This window comes from Thunnus maccoyii, chromosome 11, assembly GCF_910596095.1.
Source record: "Thunnus maccoyii chromosome 11, fThuMac1.1, whole genome shotgun sequence".
NCBI classification, from domain to species: Eukaryota; Metazoa; Chordata; class Actinopteri; order Scombriformes; family Scombridae; genus Thunnus; species Thunnus maccoyii.
In genome coordinates, this window is record NC_056543.1 from 17,324,645 (window position 1) to 17,341,357 (window position 16,713).

At 39.1% G+C, this 16,713-nt stretch overlaps 1 protein-coding gene across 3 annotated transcripts in view; it reads right to left on the minus strand.

Moving 5' to 3' along the window:
- Window positions 1-16,713, minus strand: part of grb14 (growth factor receptor-bound protein 14) — a 32,229-nt gene that overhangs the window by 14,789 nt on the left and 727 nt on the right. For 2 of the 3 annotated variants that reach the window (XM_042425992.1, XM_042425993.1), the window contains exons 2-3: window positions 10,713-10,927; window positions 9,222-9,351 (exon numbers count right to left, since the gene is read on the minus strand). In XM_042425992.1, coding sequence (XP_042281926.1) covers window positions 9,222-9,351; window positions 10,713-10,900 — 318 coding nt within the window. In that variant the 5' untranslated portion in view covers window positions 10,901-10,927. Of the gene's footprint in view, window positions 1-755; window positions 1,037-9,221; window positions 9,352-10,712; window positions 10,928-16,713 lie in introns of those variants that run through there. The other variant, XM_042425994.1, reaches the window with a different exon arrangement.

Below are 16,713 nucleotides of genomic sequence, written 5' to 3' on the forward strand. Positions count from 1 at the left end.
TTTGGATTTGCACAACATGTTTCACTAAGAAAGGAGATAGAAAAGATACTTGATGAATATAAAAATTTTGTAAGTTATTAGAACATTGTAGCTTTGCACATGTACCCCTTTAAAAAAACTTATGCCTCTCATTCTACCTTTACATGGTTCACAAGAAAGCACCATTTGCCACACAGGTCTACACTTCATTGTAAATTTCAACTTTCTGTGTGGTTTACATTCAAGGTTGCCCCTTTCAGTAACAGGTGATTTCATTGTTAGTGTCATATACAAGTTAACGACACCATGTCAAAGTAAACAGTGAGAATAAGTCATAACAAGATAGAAATAATGGAGCAGTTATCACTCAGAAATAACAGAACCAACTCTCCAGACAGGTGTGTCCAACCAATAAAGAGCAAATTCATGCTGCACAAATAATACATTAAAACTGTCCGCTCCTACTCCGACTCAATATGTGGGATTGCTTTGTTCAGCATTGTTTTATATTAAAAGTTAACTGCACATTTATCATTTTGGTATATTTACAGCACAATAAATTTCCAGCCACAGTAGTTTCTGAGTTTAATACACTATCTTCCCAATGACATATTGCATCTTCGTCAAAGAATAATTCCAAGAATGTGCTTCATGCTCAAGTAAAATGTCTAAAGAACCCAAAATTTAAAATGATCTTGAAGAGGAACAAAAAGGAGCACTTTGCTAATACAGAGGAAAAAGAGAAAGTACAGAGGAGATCCATGTGAGAGTCCTACCCGCTTTTGCAGACAAAGTGGTGTGATGGCAGGCAAGGTAACTCTTCTTGCATGGAAATTCATTCTTCTGCCTTAGATGCGCAATTAACTATGTGAAAAATATCCGTACATAGTAACTGCAGATAAGGATAATCTACAAATTATAGCTCAAATGATGAAGACGCTTCATATTCAATTATTTACATAGACTTTTTTTCTGTATGATAACTACTGTATATTGGAAACTATAGAAAACCTGTTACAGTGAGATCATTCACAATGAAAGTGTGAGAAAATGAATCATGTTGCCTCCCCACAACACAAACTCCTCCTTTGTCCTTGGGAAAGTAAAAGCTCTCCTTTTAGAAAGGCAGCTCCACTAAAGAACTTTGTTTTTAAAAAAGATTCTCTCATGGTGAACAGACTTGAAATATACAAGGTCAGCGCAAGCAAAACACTTGGAATAAATTCTGCCCAGTGATAAAAATAAAAACTTGCAGCAAAGTAGCTGAGGATTTTCCAGCAAGTACATGTATCAGATTGTTTTTGCTGACTTTGTAACCAGACACATGTAGCTATTTTTAGTCTCTGACATGTAATATTGATATATTTCATCAATCAAACATTCATACTGTATGCATATTTTCAACATGCTGTACATTATGCCCAAAGACTGACTCCTCACAAGGCTCATGTTGTGAACTCACGCCTGGTTCAAGTGATAGAGAAGACAGATTATATCAGTAAAGATTGAGAAGAGATGACAAAAACGGTACAAGTAAAGGAGGGAAGCAAATATAAGACATATTGTGAACTAAACCCTGAACTGACTTTCCAACCAGTACTCAAATTTGCCTGATTTGAGTCAAATTTGGGCATAAGTCAAATTTCACAATTTTACAAATCACTGTTTATATGTAAAAAGAAGTTATGTTGCATACTTGCCTTAAAAATGTTGGAATGTTACCATGCTGTTGGGTGATTTTGTTATTGTGCTGACAGATTCTTGTGTATGTATGAGAGAAAGACAGAGGGAGAGATCCAAAATAGTGCTTACCCCCGCTGCCACAATCACAACCGACATCTGTTTAACTGTATCATTAGACAAAGAGGCCTTGTGACAGAGAGGCCATTGTGAATATGAATGTGCCACCTTCACAGGATGAGCCAATTTTCAAGCCTCAGTCTTGATCATAAAAGTACTTATGATTAGAGACAAATGTCAAATAAAACCAAGTTTTAGAAGTGTGCAGATATACTGTATTGTAGGTAAAATATACTTTTAAATTTGTCTGTTTTGACATATTACAATACATATAAATTTCATCTATAACTATGCTAATAACCATTTCACAAATGACAGAACGAGTGAGCAAGATATGTATGAACATATGCAAAAAATACAAAATGCTGTGGAGGGAACAAGCCCGTTTCATAAGGCTAGAATAAAACTATTAATTTATGTAGAGGAGAGAAGCTGTTGCAGATCATAATGAGCCTGAAATGTCTGATAAGGACCACACAAACTCATCTGGCTCTGCTACAGTAATACTGTATATCTGGTTAATTTTAAAGACAATGTGTACATATTTAGTTATCTACAGTAGATTATAGACAGTATATGACTTAACAGGTATAGTCATATATATATATATATATATATATATATATATACACACACACACACACATATATATATACACACATCCATACACACACACACACACACACACACACACACACACATATATATATAGAAGTTTCTCATATTATTGCTAAACTTGTGTGTAACAAAAACATAGCTTTAAGTAAAAGCCTAAAGTAAAATCTGGTACCGTGTATTTTAAAATATGCATGGGCCTCTATTTGCTTTATCCTCTCTTCTTATAGACAAATACAGTACGTGTCATATTTAACCTCAGAGCGCTGAACATGGAAGTTTGGCACCAATCACTGTCCTCCCTTTCAACTCATGAGAGCACACAAGACAAGAAGACCCTCCCACAGCAGGCTTCATGTTTATCTAGAAACACGGCACACTGACTTGTGAGAGCCCAGACAAGCAGACGCTGCTAGTTATCACACAGCTAAAATGAATTGGAATTAATGGAGTCAGAATGATAACAAAGTCTCCATAACTCCCATAACAAAGCCAGCTCCAGACACATTGTCCTTGACCAGGGTTGATTCAATCAAGACCCCTTTGCAGGCTCTGTCAAAGTATCAAGACAGCAACCAGAGGTGTAGTGATGCGTATATGCAGGTATAAAGAGTATACTCACCTCTGGGCAGGGGGATTTACACTATTCCCACCTAAAAATATCACTACCCATCTTGCAGAGTGAGGACGCAGTCAGTCATGTTACAATCTTATCTATAAGAGACTTGTTTTCCTCTGACTTTTGTACCTTAAAAATGAAGACTGTCCTCCCAAGAAAAACCACACAATAGATCGTAATGTCAGTTGCCCAAAAATGTCATATAGTTACATTTTAGTGACAGATGCCATCTAGTGGACGTAGTAATGATCCGAAACAGTGGTGCATTTGAGTTGAGGTCATATATGTTGACAAATTTCCCAATTCGGAGGAGGTGCGGCTATAATCCAACAGCTGTCCTGACCACAGAAGATGGCTGTTCATTTCCAACCGCAACAGTTTTTTAGAAACGCAACTACAATTGTCCCCTAACCTTAACCCTATGGTTATTATTGTAGCCATGATGACGAAGGTCTCCTAACGTTAAGGAAGTAGTAACTTTAAACCACACCACATGTTTCTCTAACCTTAACAAACCTTAACCCAAACCATGATCTTTCCCTAAAACTGCCTAAACCAAATCATACCTTAACTATAGTGTTGTCACATCATAGAACATCATTATTTTTTAACAGTCTTGGAAAGCACAGACAAATGATGTTGTCCTGCTGATTACTGCCAACAGGGGCGCTAGATTACAAAATTGGCGTGCATGGTCACATATGCGTATTTGGTTGTTTACTTTGGAGGACTTGTAAAAATGGCACCTAACCTGGGAGAGGCTACATCTTAGGGATAAACCTACACAGGGATTAAAGTATTAGGATTAAATTAAACAGAAAAACACAGAGTATACTGTAGATAAAATACAAAAACACCACTAGCTGTCATGCACACGCACAAAAAACAGTAAGCGAATAGACCGAAGCACATGATTTAACTTTGTCCACAAAAAAAAGAAAAAAAAAAGTCTAGCAATGATGAAACTGACAAAAATCACACATAAAATCCAAATTTTGGAAGGATGATGCCTGCGTGGAGCTGAGTAAGGGATGGGTAAACAGTAACAGCTCAAGAAATGTAATTTTCATTCACACAACCAAATGTTTGACTGACCAAATCCAAGTCAGTCCTCAATGTACTTAAATGTGCATTCACACAGTATTTAGCATGCTCATGATAAGATCAGAAAATTGTGAACACAGCCTTGACAATGTGTGTCTGTGTTTTAATATCATACTAGTCTCGTACTTTAATCCCTGGTGGTTGCTGTTTACACAAGACCCGCATCTGCAGCTGTCATTCCACACATCACAGTTAAACCATACAATTATACCAGGTCTTGTATACTTTCTAAAGATAGCTGTACTTGAGGTTCAGTTAAAATTGTCACAGCAATGTTTACACTGAGCACTCAACAAGAATGCAGAAGAATTGGGGTTACTTTTATTGGATTTACCAATCTCAGAACCCATCGGCTATCTGTCTGATGACGATTTAGCCTCTGGGGGCAATGGCCAATATTTTGGGGCTTCTGGTGTATCCAGCAGATATCCGGATAACAGATATCCAGGCCAAGACTTCCTCTTCTGTGCGCTGGTGGTTGTTTACAGTCCAATTAGCAACTTGAGACGGTCAAGACGACATTTCGGTTAATCTCTATAAACAGATATATGCATATGAAGGCAGATAAATATATTTAAAAATCTCATAAAAAACTAAATCATTGTTAGTTGATGGGTTCCAAGATTGCATTTCGGCTGATGTGTTCTGCTTCTTTTGCTCTCCACATGGACTGTTTACCTGCATGCAACCAAAGCCCGCTCAAACATGATTGGTCAATATTACTCTACAAATGACTACAAACAGACTTCAAATAGAAACCAGAACACTTCTCGTACCAAACTTTGGTCCCATTGTCTACAGATTCTGCATTCATATGCAGATGTCTTATTTATATGGATTTACTACTTTAACTTGGTCTCTTCATTTAGCAAAAAAATGCAAAAGAACAGAACTTATCATTACCTTCCAATATCTTCTATATGATTTTTGTAATTCTTTAATAATTCTACAGTAACTGTATAGTTATCTTATAGTTCTTATGGAAACCACTGTTCACTTTTTTCTTTCAAAGCCAATTATTGTCAGACCCGCATCAAAACCTGTTTAAGAGCAAGGTAGATGATGAATGCTGAGCCGTCCAGAGAAGAACAAGAAACATGATTTTATCCCACATTACTGTTGGGACATAGAGGGAAATAAGGGGCTGCACGTGCATCTAACACCAGACGACTGCCTATATATAACACACACACACACTCTGTTAGGCACAAGGAATGATAGCTATGTGCAGAGTTTATAGAGCAAGACTCCTCTGATTCTGACTCCTCCGATTCTCCCATTGAACTATTGCATTATTGAGGCTCTAAAATCACTGAAGGTGTGTTGTGCAAAATCAATGATGTGATAAATGATCTAACAACACCAACCCCCTGTAGATTCAATGATTCACTAAACACAAGGGGAAGTCTGTAAAATTCAAATGATACATAATGTATGGCATCATCAGAACAGCTCTGTCTGGTCAGTTTATATACTGCAATAGGCAGCGTAGTTGAATGAAGAGAACATGAATAAATGTTTTATATTTGTTAAGTGTGACCCAGAGGACCGTGTAACATGTGCTCTAGAGGAGAGGCTGAACATGGACATGGTGCATCTGAAATAACATCTCTAGAGGGGCAGGCATTTCCTCTGAGTCATATGGCTGAACTGAACACTCAACACCGTCTGGACACAGACTGTGTGCTTATAGTTTTTGGTAAGGGTCCAAGCATGACTGCCCACTATATTCCTGGAGAGTGGAATCTGTGCCAGCTACTCCCCAAAAATGCTTTATTCTACCATTGCATTATGAAGATATGTGCTTGTGTGTTGGTGTTACTATTGTTTTGGCAGTACGTTTTCCATATGTTGTCTGTTAGGTGACCAAACTAGTTTAGATTAATAAAGTTATGCATCTAATCTTTCACTTAATACCAAGTTACACTGCATGCATTAACAGCATAAACATGGAAATTTGTTTGTGTAATGACAACCTGATAGCATGACAGGTTTCTCTGTCCTACAAACAAGCATCATCATGTCATGATGGAACGTGTGTGTGTTAGATCTGCAGTGACATAGTGCTGTAGCTGAGCAATCAACTTTAGAAGCTAAGCCCTTGGCATTACCAGTGGGCACTTCTCCTGAGGTCAATTTCAAAAGTGCAGGATGATTTTATTTCACAAAGTAAGCTCTGTCACAGTTGCATGTCTGAAACAGCTGAGGTTGTACAGGGCACATACTAATGTATTCCCTATGCCAACAGATCTGTCTTTACAAGCATAGTTGCCCTAACTTAATGCATATATAACAAGTAAAGTTGATGTAAAGTTGACCTGACAAAACACTGGCCACAATGCATTTAAGAATGTATTTTTTTGGAAGCTGTTGTGCGGACAACAAATCCTGGGTTCTCACTGACATAATGTGGCAGTCATGACTTGGTGGTTTTGTTATGGAAATGGACCATGACACTCCATACACAAGGCTAACAGGGGGTTCAGATAAACCAGTTTTGCACTAGTGACAGCTTTAAATCCTTTGTAAAACAAAGCAATGTCAAGCAAAGGGCTCGCCACAATTCAGCCAAGCCATTCAAATCAACTGCAGTAAAACAAAAACATGGTCAGCTAGACACTGAGATACCACAGCGACAGACGCAACTGCCATTTTCCTAGCCTGCTCATTTTATAATCTAAGCCTGTCCCTTGTAGAAGATTATTATGTTCACATAATTGTAACTGATGAGAAAATTACTACCCAAAAAGAAGCTCAATAGACAATTTTCCTTTTAAAAAAAAAAAAAAAATGGAAGGGTGGGTGAGGGGATGAGTGCTGCACAGTTGGAGCAATGATGTCACTGGTTTCTTGAGTGCTACTGAAAGGAGGTCATAACCCTGTGACATTAGGATTGTGACACAAAAACAGCTGTTCAGTCTGACATAGTCTTCCCAATACCGCTGCTAAAAAGGCTGAGAGGCTGTCAAGCCCATGAGGTGCAGGCACAAGCCTCATCAGTGAGATACATAAGGATCACTTTAAGATTTGCTAACAAGGAAGCCACATTGTTGCAGAGTTGAGGTCAACTGGGTGTCATTTTGCTCCTTCACTGAGAAACTTGAGGATTATTCTCGCACTTATCAAAGAAAATGCCAAATCCGTGCAAATCCCTGACCTGACTTCACAATAGAGTGGTGAGAGCAAAAGAGAACTGGCAATCATTCTGTAATTTTCTGAAGAATCCTGAGTTGAGTGAGGAGGGAATAGAGTAGAAGGGCTCATTTTAGACTTTGCATATCAAGTGGAGACACTCCAGTGTGAGACAACCAAGCAATATTACTGCAATACATGTAGAGGAACAAATACCAATTTGATTTCTCTCCTATGATAATTAAATCATATACCTTATTGTTCAGTACAATGGAAGTCTCATAAAAAAGTAGAAAACACAACTTTCTGGACGTATATTTTGTGTTCTCATTCTCAGCTTGAAAGCAACACATGAGCAAAGAGAGGTCTAATACTGCTGATAGTCCTTGGTAGCTGCTGAGCTCTGTAATTTCAAGCTTTCCTATGAGTCATTGCTTTGAGCTGCCCCCTGCTGCTACACATGCACACAAAAATACACACATTTATACACATGGACACACCGCAAAGATACTGAAAAACCTGAAATCAACTTCAGCATACAGTATAGGGATCCGCATCCAGGAAATATTTAGTGGTTGACAAACCAGACTAATTTAACAGCCCTGGAAAATGTATAGACAAAAATCCATTTTGAAACCCATGCACTTTTGAAGCAGACCCATAATTGTTAGGCTCTCAACATAATGAATGTGCTCTCTTTTTAGAATGTGGCAGTGAGTTCTGTATAAATGTACAAATCAACTACAGATCACACAAAGGGTCAAATCAAAGAAATAATTTTTTCTGTGCATAATACTACAGTTTCCTCTGACTTGCATTTATTGGTTAAAAAAGAGAAGGAAATAAAGTAAGCAATCTTTGATCACGAGTCATCTGTGTATCACCTGCATTTTGTTTGTGCATTAAAGTTTTTGTTTTTGTTTTTGATCTATCGTCCTAAATCAGGAGATCTTAGCAAACATTTCAGGGGTATAAGCTGTGATACTTATTTTCATTTTTTTTTTCTAAGTTTGCTATTTTTATTTATTTTCCCTTCTTTCTCTCCAGATGTTTATTTGTGGTATCACTATTGACTGTAATGGGACTGAGTGTTTCTTTATATACATAGATACTATGAGAATTTATGTCACATGCTTCTCTCTTGTGGCCATGTTTAAAAAAAAAAAAAAAAAAATCTTTCTACACTGATTATTACACTGAAGGGACAAGTAATAATAGCTGGGTAAATGCCCTAATATTAGTAAATCAATCTTCTTATAAGTTAGGAAAAAATACAATATATTAAAGACTATAATTTGTGTGTTCTGTCACAAGTAATTGGTGATAAAAGTAAAAAAAAAGTAATAAATAAAAATAAATCCTCATACACAAAACTGGAGTGTAAACCTTTCCAGTACTAGCAGGTATATCCACACATTGGGTACATTTCAAATCACACACCCTGTACTAAAACAAACGTACAAGAGTGGCTGTTGGGCAGTTAGCCAGGTATTTCTAAGGTAAACCATAGTTATAATCAAATTTCAAATGCAACATCTACACATGATATCAGTCATCACATGCAAAACACATTTTTATATTGTTTGGTTGTTATTGTATGCAGGTATAAACCTGGGATCTCAAAGGCAATAACATTGTGTGTGTGGATTGTCAGAGTGTGCTGACACAGCATTTTTATCACTTCACTGAAACTAATTTCCATACTCGCACAACTGGTTAGACCATTCATATGCCCTGAAGTTTCAAACAAATCACGAGCCAAACATCATGTAACTATGCATTTATTTAAATTTAAATATATCCTGCAGTTGTTTTTCTGGCGCTTGTTCCAATTAAAGTTAGCATGACGATGCTGCCTGGGGTAGCATATGGAAAAGGTTACAACGGAGGCCTTTTTTTTTTTTTTTTTTTTTTAAATAATATACCTCTTTGTGTCACAAACATCCTCGAGTGGTGGAAATGGAACACTCACCTGAGTTGCACTACTTTTGGTCCATGGTAATAAACATTCAGAGACGAGGGGGGAGAGAGTTGAGGGGATAAGTTCAGGAAAGGGGTTTGGAACAGGTGAAGAGAATGACTCCTCCCCCTCTTTATTGCTCCTGAAGGACAAAAAAAAAGAAAGAAAGAAACAGACACTGCATGAAATGTTTATTAATACCAACCACTAAGAAAAAGAGATAAGAGTTAGACTCTTACACTTTCAAAACCACCAGTAACCATAAGTTAAATGCTATAAGAGAATCGGGGAAATGTGTGCACATCTAGAATATCTCCATTAGATGTAATGTAAGATGAAGCCATTAAATGTTTACATGGTGTCTTGGAGTTATTACTCACTGTATACGGCAGAGTCAGTGAAGTGTTTGGTCAAAATCAAGCTTTTAAAAAGATCAATACAAACAAATGGAGCACTTGTCTCCCTATTAGCCTGTTAAAGTCAATCGGATTGGGAATATAAATGATGAAGGTGATTAAACAAACCAACATGACCTGAAAGAAACACAATGCTGTCTCTACATGAACCCCTCCTGCTGTCAACTAACAGACGATACCCTCACTCAACAGGCTTTTGATAAGATGGCAGATAATGCACATGTGAGCAGCCCCTCATTTCACCTCTATAAAATACTGTAGTGGCTAACAGACAGAGTCAGCGCTTGAACTGTTGAAGGATGCAGCATTTGTTTCTGCAAATGTTTGGCAAGCAAGCAGTAGCCAGGATGGATGTTTTGTACTTTACTTTAAAAACTCATTCTACTTTTTTTGTTAGTATACAGTAAGTGCAGAACAGGTGTGGTTCACAGGGACAGTTTCAAAATGCACTGCGAAGTAGGCAGAGATAAAAGACCTATGCACCCTAGAGAAGTTGCCATTGGAAAACAAACGTTTTGGTTGGTCACCTTTTATCTCATGTTTGGAAAATGCCAAATGCCAGAAAGAATACATGTTTTGTTATTAAAAAAAACAAAAAAAAACGGTTTAACAGGCTGTTGGCAATGACATAATTTTGTCTCACTGTATATGATTAAAGCGCTGTTTTTACATTTTGGTGTTTTGTTTTTTTTACATCATATTCCAGTATCATCATAAGCTAAGACTTAGATTTCAGCACACGTGCAGATGAGAGGGCCTCAGTTCTCTGACTAACGCTTTCTTCACTGCTTTGTAAACACAGCAGTTACTGAGTTACTAATTATCTCCCACAAACTAACAGGTGACAGCTGCCTATGGGTCGAGCAAATTGTGCTCACAGGTACAAAGTCTAGACAACAGCTCTCAAATAGACTTCTGTGTCTCGCTACTGCAAACGGTGTACTATTCTTTTGCAGCGCAGCTCACATTGTAAAGTGTAGAGTATAAAACACTACTTTCAGTTTTAGTCCAATTGAATTTGAATGAATTGAGTCCTCTAAACAGAACGGTGTGACTGAATGCAAGTGTAACAGAAAAAATGTCATACCTGTTCCCCTTGCAGAGCGTAGTCCTGGTCTTCTGGGCATTTGGTGTTAGTAAAGGAGCTCGCAAAGGGATGAGAGCTGGGTTGGAGAAGCCACTCACATTACCCTTGCCACTCTGAAAAATCTCTGCTTTCTCTCCAAGGCTTCCAGAAGTGTGTATTTCGTCCAGTGCGTTATTCATATCACTCATGTGGGCCGGCTAAATCCAAGGCATCATCTGGAGTAGAGAGAAGAGGCGAGCTGTTGGACTGGAGTGTGTGCAGAGCACAGTTAGAGCAAGCTGGCTGGCGGGGCTCCTCTGCTCACAGCTCAGCAGAGCACACACATACTGTACACACACAAGTCTCTCTGGCTCATCTGCTGCCCGCGAGGCTGGCTCAGTGGGGCAAAACGATCCCTCCTACCCAAACATGATCCACCACAATAAAGATATTTTTAACGCAATGACTCCCAAAACAGTCATCCTTGCTCTGACACAGTAGCGTATTAATAATAAACAAATTAGTTCAGCCGCCTTTTAGCAAGTCTTTTCTTAGTGTTGTTGCTTTAATTTTCCTTCTTTTGTTTTTGTTTTTTTATATAGTTCCCTGTGCAACCTAAAAGTCAGGAAATGAGCACGCTAAAGACACAAAAAAAGGGTGTCTTTAACTCAGTAATGAATCTGGAAGGGCTGCCTGCACTATAAAACCAAATGTTCTTTTGTCATGGACTTCGCACAGGGATCCAAATTGCACTTTAAACTTAGTACACTGCAGAAGGCATGAGGTTGTACAGAGTAGCCAGCCCAGCAGATTGGTTGTGTTGTGGGCTGTGTCATCCAGTGACAGGCTCCATGAGGGGGATGGTTGGGATGATAACATCTTTCTGAAAGGTAATGTGTAACAGAGTCTGACCAGGGGAGGACAGACTACTGGAGACTCAGACTAACAGGCAGCATAGGGTTAACTCAATACCTCACTACATTAACAGAGGACAGGCTAACTTGATTACTTTGGTAAATATGACAGGCTGGTGCCGTGGTCAATACCCAGTTGTTTTTACTTTCAAATAATACTACAACATTGCACCTCGGAATGAGTAAAGACCATGGGCTCTATTTTCCAAAAAGAGGCAGCAGACATAAACACAAGCAAAATCTCTGGATGCAAATGTACGTAGGCATGACCAGCACGTTTTTGCATTTTGTTGACCACAGGCATTGGTGCAAACTGGGTGCAACGGTTGTAGTTTTGCAAACTGACAACTGCTAACACATTGAAACTCTGCAGTTCTGCTCCTCTTCTGCATATTTGAAAATACTAATTTATGTCAATGTACATAGCCTAACTGAGTTCATATGCTAAATATTGGTCCATATTTATCCAATGGAATAAAATCAAACCATCCGCATATCTTTAAACCAAAAAAATAGGGTTTGGAGATCTGTTAGGTAGTTTTTAGAAAAATGCGACCGAGACGTGGTTGCAAGTGGCAAAATGGAAAATTCACTGTTCTACAGTAATCCTCTTAATATGAAATAAAAAAATATTCGATTCTCCAGAGAACTTTGGACTTAGGACAGCCCTGTTACTCCAATTTATTTTACTATTAATCTTGGAATTTGGGATTAATAACTTCCAGTCTGATGTTTAGAAAATGTTAGCTTATTAATTACTGTTAAATCCAACTGATCTTGTCCCATGTCCACAGATTTAAATTATTAATGAATTTACAGCTGCTGTGACATGCATAAAATTACTCACGCCTCACTGCATTGCAAAGACCCAACATTCTACAAGTTGTTGTGGGAAACTCGCTCATCAAACAGAAAAATCAGTATTGAGTTGTATTTGTCACCAGATTATGCTCATGTGGATGATATTATTGTTTAAATCTTCGGTATAAAATCAACAGCATAAAAACAGTCCCAGCAGCGACTCTCCTCACCTCAGTGCAAACACTTTAATTTGGAGACAGGAAATTGCACAAACAAGCACAGACGCAAAAAAATAGACCAGTTCCTTGAGAAAATTGAAACGGCGTTTGTCCTAGCACTGGCTAGAAAAAAGGATCCCATGAATTTCACCTTCATGAAAATATATCACTTGTGTGGCAGAGTTTTACTTTTGAAGTTCAAAAAGTTTGTAGCTGGGAACTGGAAAGTTTTCGAGTTCACCGTCTTCTTCGCCTCATTCTGGTGCGCCAAACCATAATGGGGTCATTACTGCCCCCTGAGGCCAGGAGCTTACAACACCCACTAGTACTTGACAGTTAGTGATAACCACAGTCGTAGTGGGTGTTTTTCTCCTCAACATCCCACAAGGGGCAACAATGAGTCCATTAAAGAGAAAAAGACTTTGAGGATGACTAACTCGTTGGTCTGGCAGACTTACAGTACGTCTGCTTAACTTGCCCACCTCCGATAAAGAGCAGCACACAGCCAATTTGAGGTTATGAGGTAAAACCAGCACTATCAGTATTAGTTTATCGAGGTTAATTTTGGAGGGTGGAGAGCAGAAGGGGATGGGGGCAGACAAATGGTTCTGTGGAGATCCCACAGTGGACTGACAGAAGGACAAGAACCCCCAGGCAGTATGAGAGGGCCAGAAATAACCCATAGCCTGGAACACATTCTTTTGGTATCAGTCAATGCAAATGCTAATTACGTTGGTGTAGGATGAACGCCAAATCTATTTTAGGGACTTAATAACACAGTGTCTCACATAACTGTAAGACACAGTTTTTGAGAAAGTGTAAGAATGGTTGCTAAGAGTTATTGCTAAGGGAAAAAAAACTGCCTGACTAACTGATAGACAGGCAAGTTTATTTGTTTTAGCTCTTACTGCAATCATTTGCACCACAAACTACGAAATTCATCCCCTCATATTGATGACGGATTATTGACTGTCCTTGTCCACTCAACAGTGTCTTTTTTAATAGTTTGTGCTACATTGGACATCCATACACATGCTGTAGTGTAATGCAGTGCAAAAGAAAAAGATAGAAAGTTGTCAGGTCTTGGCTAATGGACCACTTGGATAGTTTTATTTTGATAGGATAGGATTTTTTGGAAAACTTTGGTACAATAATCACTAAATGTAGCAATTAATTATTAAACTACATTATTCTGTCTGCAAATTATGCAAAAATTTATTAATTAATGATAGATTATTATATATTTATCTATAATAGAATGTTATATTTTTAGGAGCTTAAATTTGATTGATTTATGTATTTTTTCAGTTTTGTTGCCACTTTGCCTGCAAGAATGCTGACTGCCAGGTTTGTCTGCATTAAGGTGATAGTAGTGAAGAAAGTGTTTCCACTATTGTTCTGAAATACAGTTTTCGTGCAAACGCTGAGGGAGTGTAACAGCATCTAATCCATACTTAATTGCTTTGCTCCAGTCTGACAGCCTCCGCCTCACCCATAATGAGGCCATCCTGCAGGGGGTTAGAAGGGCCATCCATCTGCAGAGGTACAAGGAGATGGAGGAAACTGGATATTCCACCCTGCTAACCAGTTGGCAATGGTGGCCAACAACCTGGGGCTGTTGGGAGTGTCCCTATCACAGCTGTAACAACAGGTAAGACTTCTCTATCAGCTAAGAGGATGGATCTTGGGAGCAGCAACCTCATCAGCTGTGTGGCCAACGTTGCGCAATTGCCCCTCAACACAGGGACACTGAAGATCTGCTTGGTTGCCCCATTGTCACTATGAGGGCTGTTTGGATCGTCATGTCCCTCACACCAGCATGTTCAGCATTGTAAACAAAAAAAAAACACTTCTAAAGCAGCACCCATTCCTCTACTAGCTCTGAAGAGAAAATAACAATGTCCAGCACTAAAAAGCTTCAACTCAGAGAGCAGCACAGGATCTTTGCTTACACTCTATGCATGCCCAGGCTCAACTGGCTCTACCAGGGCACCCTGTGACTGATGACCCTGTTCTATCTTACACAGGATCCACATGTGGTCTGGTAAGGCCCCCCCACTCCCCGTGGTCCAAGTGCATTGCACATATGTACAGCAGCATCCTGGTCTACCCTTGTTCATTCATTGCTTCTATCTCTTGGACATGACAGGCTCCTTTTCAAGGTCCGTGCTCACAGATGCGACTCTGGACTTGTGACAAGGGTGGTGTGAGTGTCAGCTGTAGTACACCTGACTCCCCCTGGGCAATTATACGCCTGCATTCTCCCGTGATCCAAGATGACTCAAGGAATGGGGTGTGCAGGGTGTTTGGTGCATGACCTATGACCCCTGCAAGGTCAGGCCATGTTTTCACACAGCTCAGGTCCATGTTAACTGGAATGGGTTGGGCCCCATACTGCTCCGCTTAAGCAGCTAGGATTATAAAGTAGTAGGAGGGCCGCAACGACTAACCTATGGCTGGTCAGGCTCAGTGAGTCTGATTTTAGCTTCTTTTTATTTCCAATTAACACTTTTTAAATTGTATTTTTAAATTGTCTTTTTATATTGCCTTGTGTTGCTTTTATATTCTGTCTTGATGCCTTCTATGCTCTATGTAAAGCACTTTGAATTGCCCTGTTGTTGAAATGTGCTACACAAATAAACTTGCCTTGATGACATGTTGCGATGGGGCAAACATTCATTGGACTCCACCGGCTGTACCCATAGAGTCCAGTAGAGAGTGGGGCCTGTGTGAGACAGAACAAAGGTTACGATATCGTAACCCCTAGTTCTGTAAGCACAGGCGGACCCTTCTAACTATGGACACTGCTGCTCCTACCCCGTCTGCTGAAGTGGTTTCAGATTGTGAACAGCAGTGAGACGCTGCTTTTGTATTGTGCAAGGCACACACGCGTCCTGATTGTCCAGCTACATACATGCAAATTTCAGTGGGCTATTGCATGCATGTGATTGGAGGAGAGTATTACCCATAGAGTCCAGTAGATGGCTCCGCCTATGCTTACAGAATTAGGGTTACAATATCATAACCTTTGTTTTCTCCCTGCCTGCCCATCCTATTACCAGGATGCTCTAGATGGTTCAAGTCATTCTGGGCAGCATAGCTGTAATTGAAATTGTCCCTGCCGCATGTCGAGAACTAAGAAGTGCTGTCAGAGGAATGACAAACACATGTCTATAAAGCGTTCCCTGCAGGGGGCTAGAAGGAAATGTCTCCTGTTAACTTCCGTCATGGGAATTGCTTGGTAAACTGTAATTTGAAGGAGAGTTTCAAACCCTGGGTTGATCCAGTTGCTGTTTGTTGTTATATTGTTGCTTGCGTTGACTTCAGCTAAGAGGGGTCTTAGTGTTATCTGAGCACCTATGACTCAGACAAAATCTGACTTCCATGCTTAAGAACAGCTGTCCAGTTCAGCTCGATCTGCCTAATGAAATGGTTACTACATTTGTGCACTGCACGTGTGTTGGCTTATGTGGAATGCATGGAGTGAGGCATAGCAGCTGTTGGGCACAACATGATGTGGGTGGTTGTTAAACACTTGATTTGTTGTAACATCTTTACAGGCAAAATCCACCCTAGCCCATTCATAATGTGGGACACTAGGGATTCATTTCACGCCCCTTACAAGAACACATTTGTATATTCTGAGTAGGCTTTATTGCCGCCACTAACTGCCATTTCTCACTTGAATTCATTATGTCATTTCTGGCATGTTATAAAAAGCAGTGGAGAAGCAAGGACAGCTGTCCTATACAGAATTATTGTTTTCCAAAATGCTGAAAATGTCCACAGATTGTGGACTGTACCAATGTCTTTTCTGCTACTGGCTGTGTGCACATCTCCTTTACTGTCTGTCCATGTCCATAATTATGTTGGATTTTATGGAGTGTAAAGCCATATACAATGCCATTTGGTTTAGCAACATTTTTTTTTCCCTTTAATGTTATTAAGATTTGTTTTATTCTTTAAAATCTACAATGATCCAGAAGTAATTTATCCAAACATTCTTGTAATTTAGTTGTACTTATCTCTATTTTAGGCTACATGGAATACACAAAGTGTAGCCTGTGAATTAAGTTATTTAAACGTTGA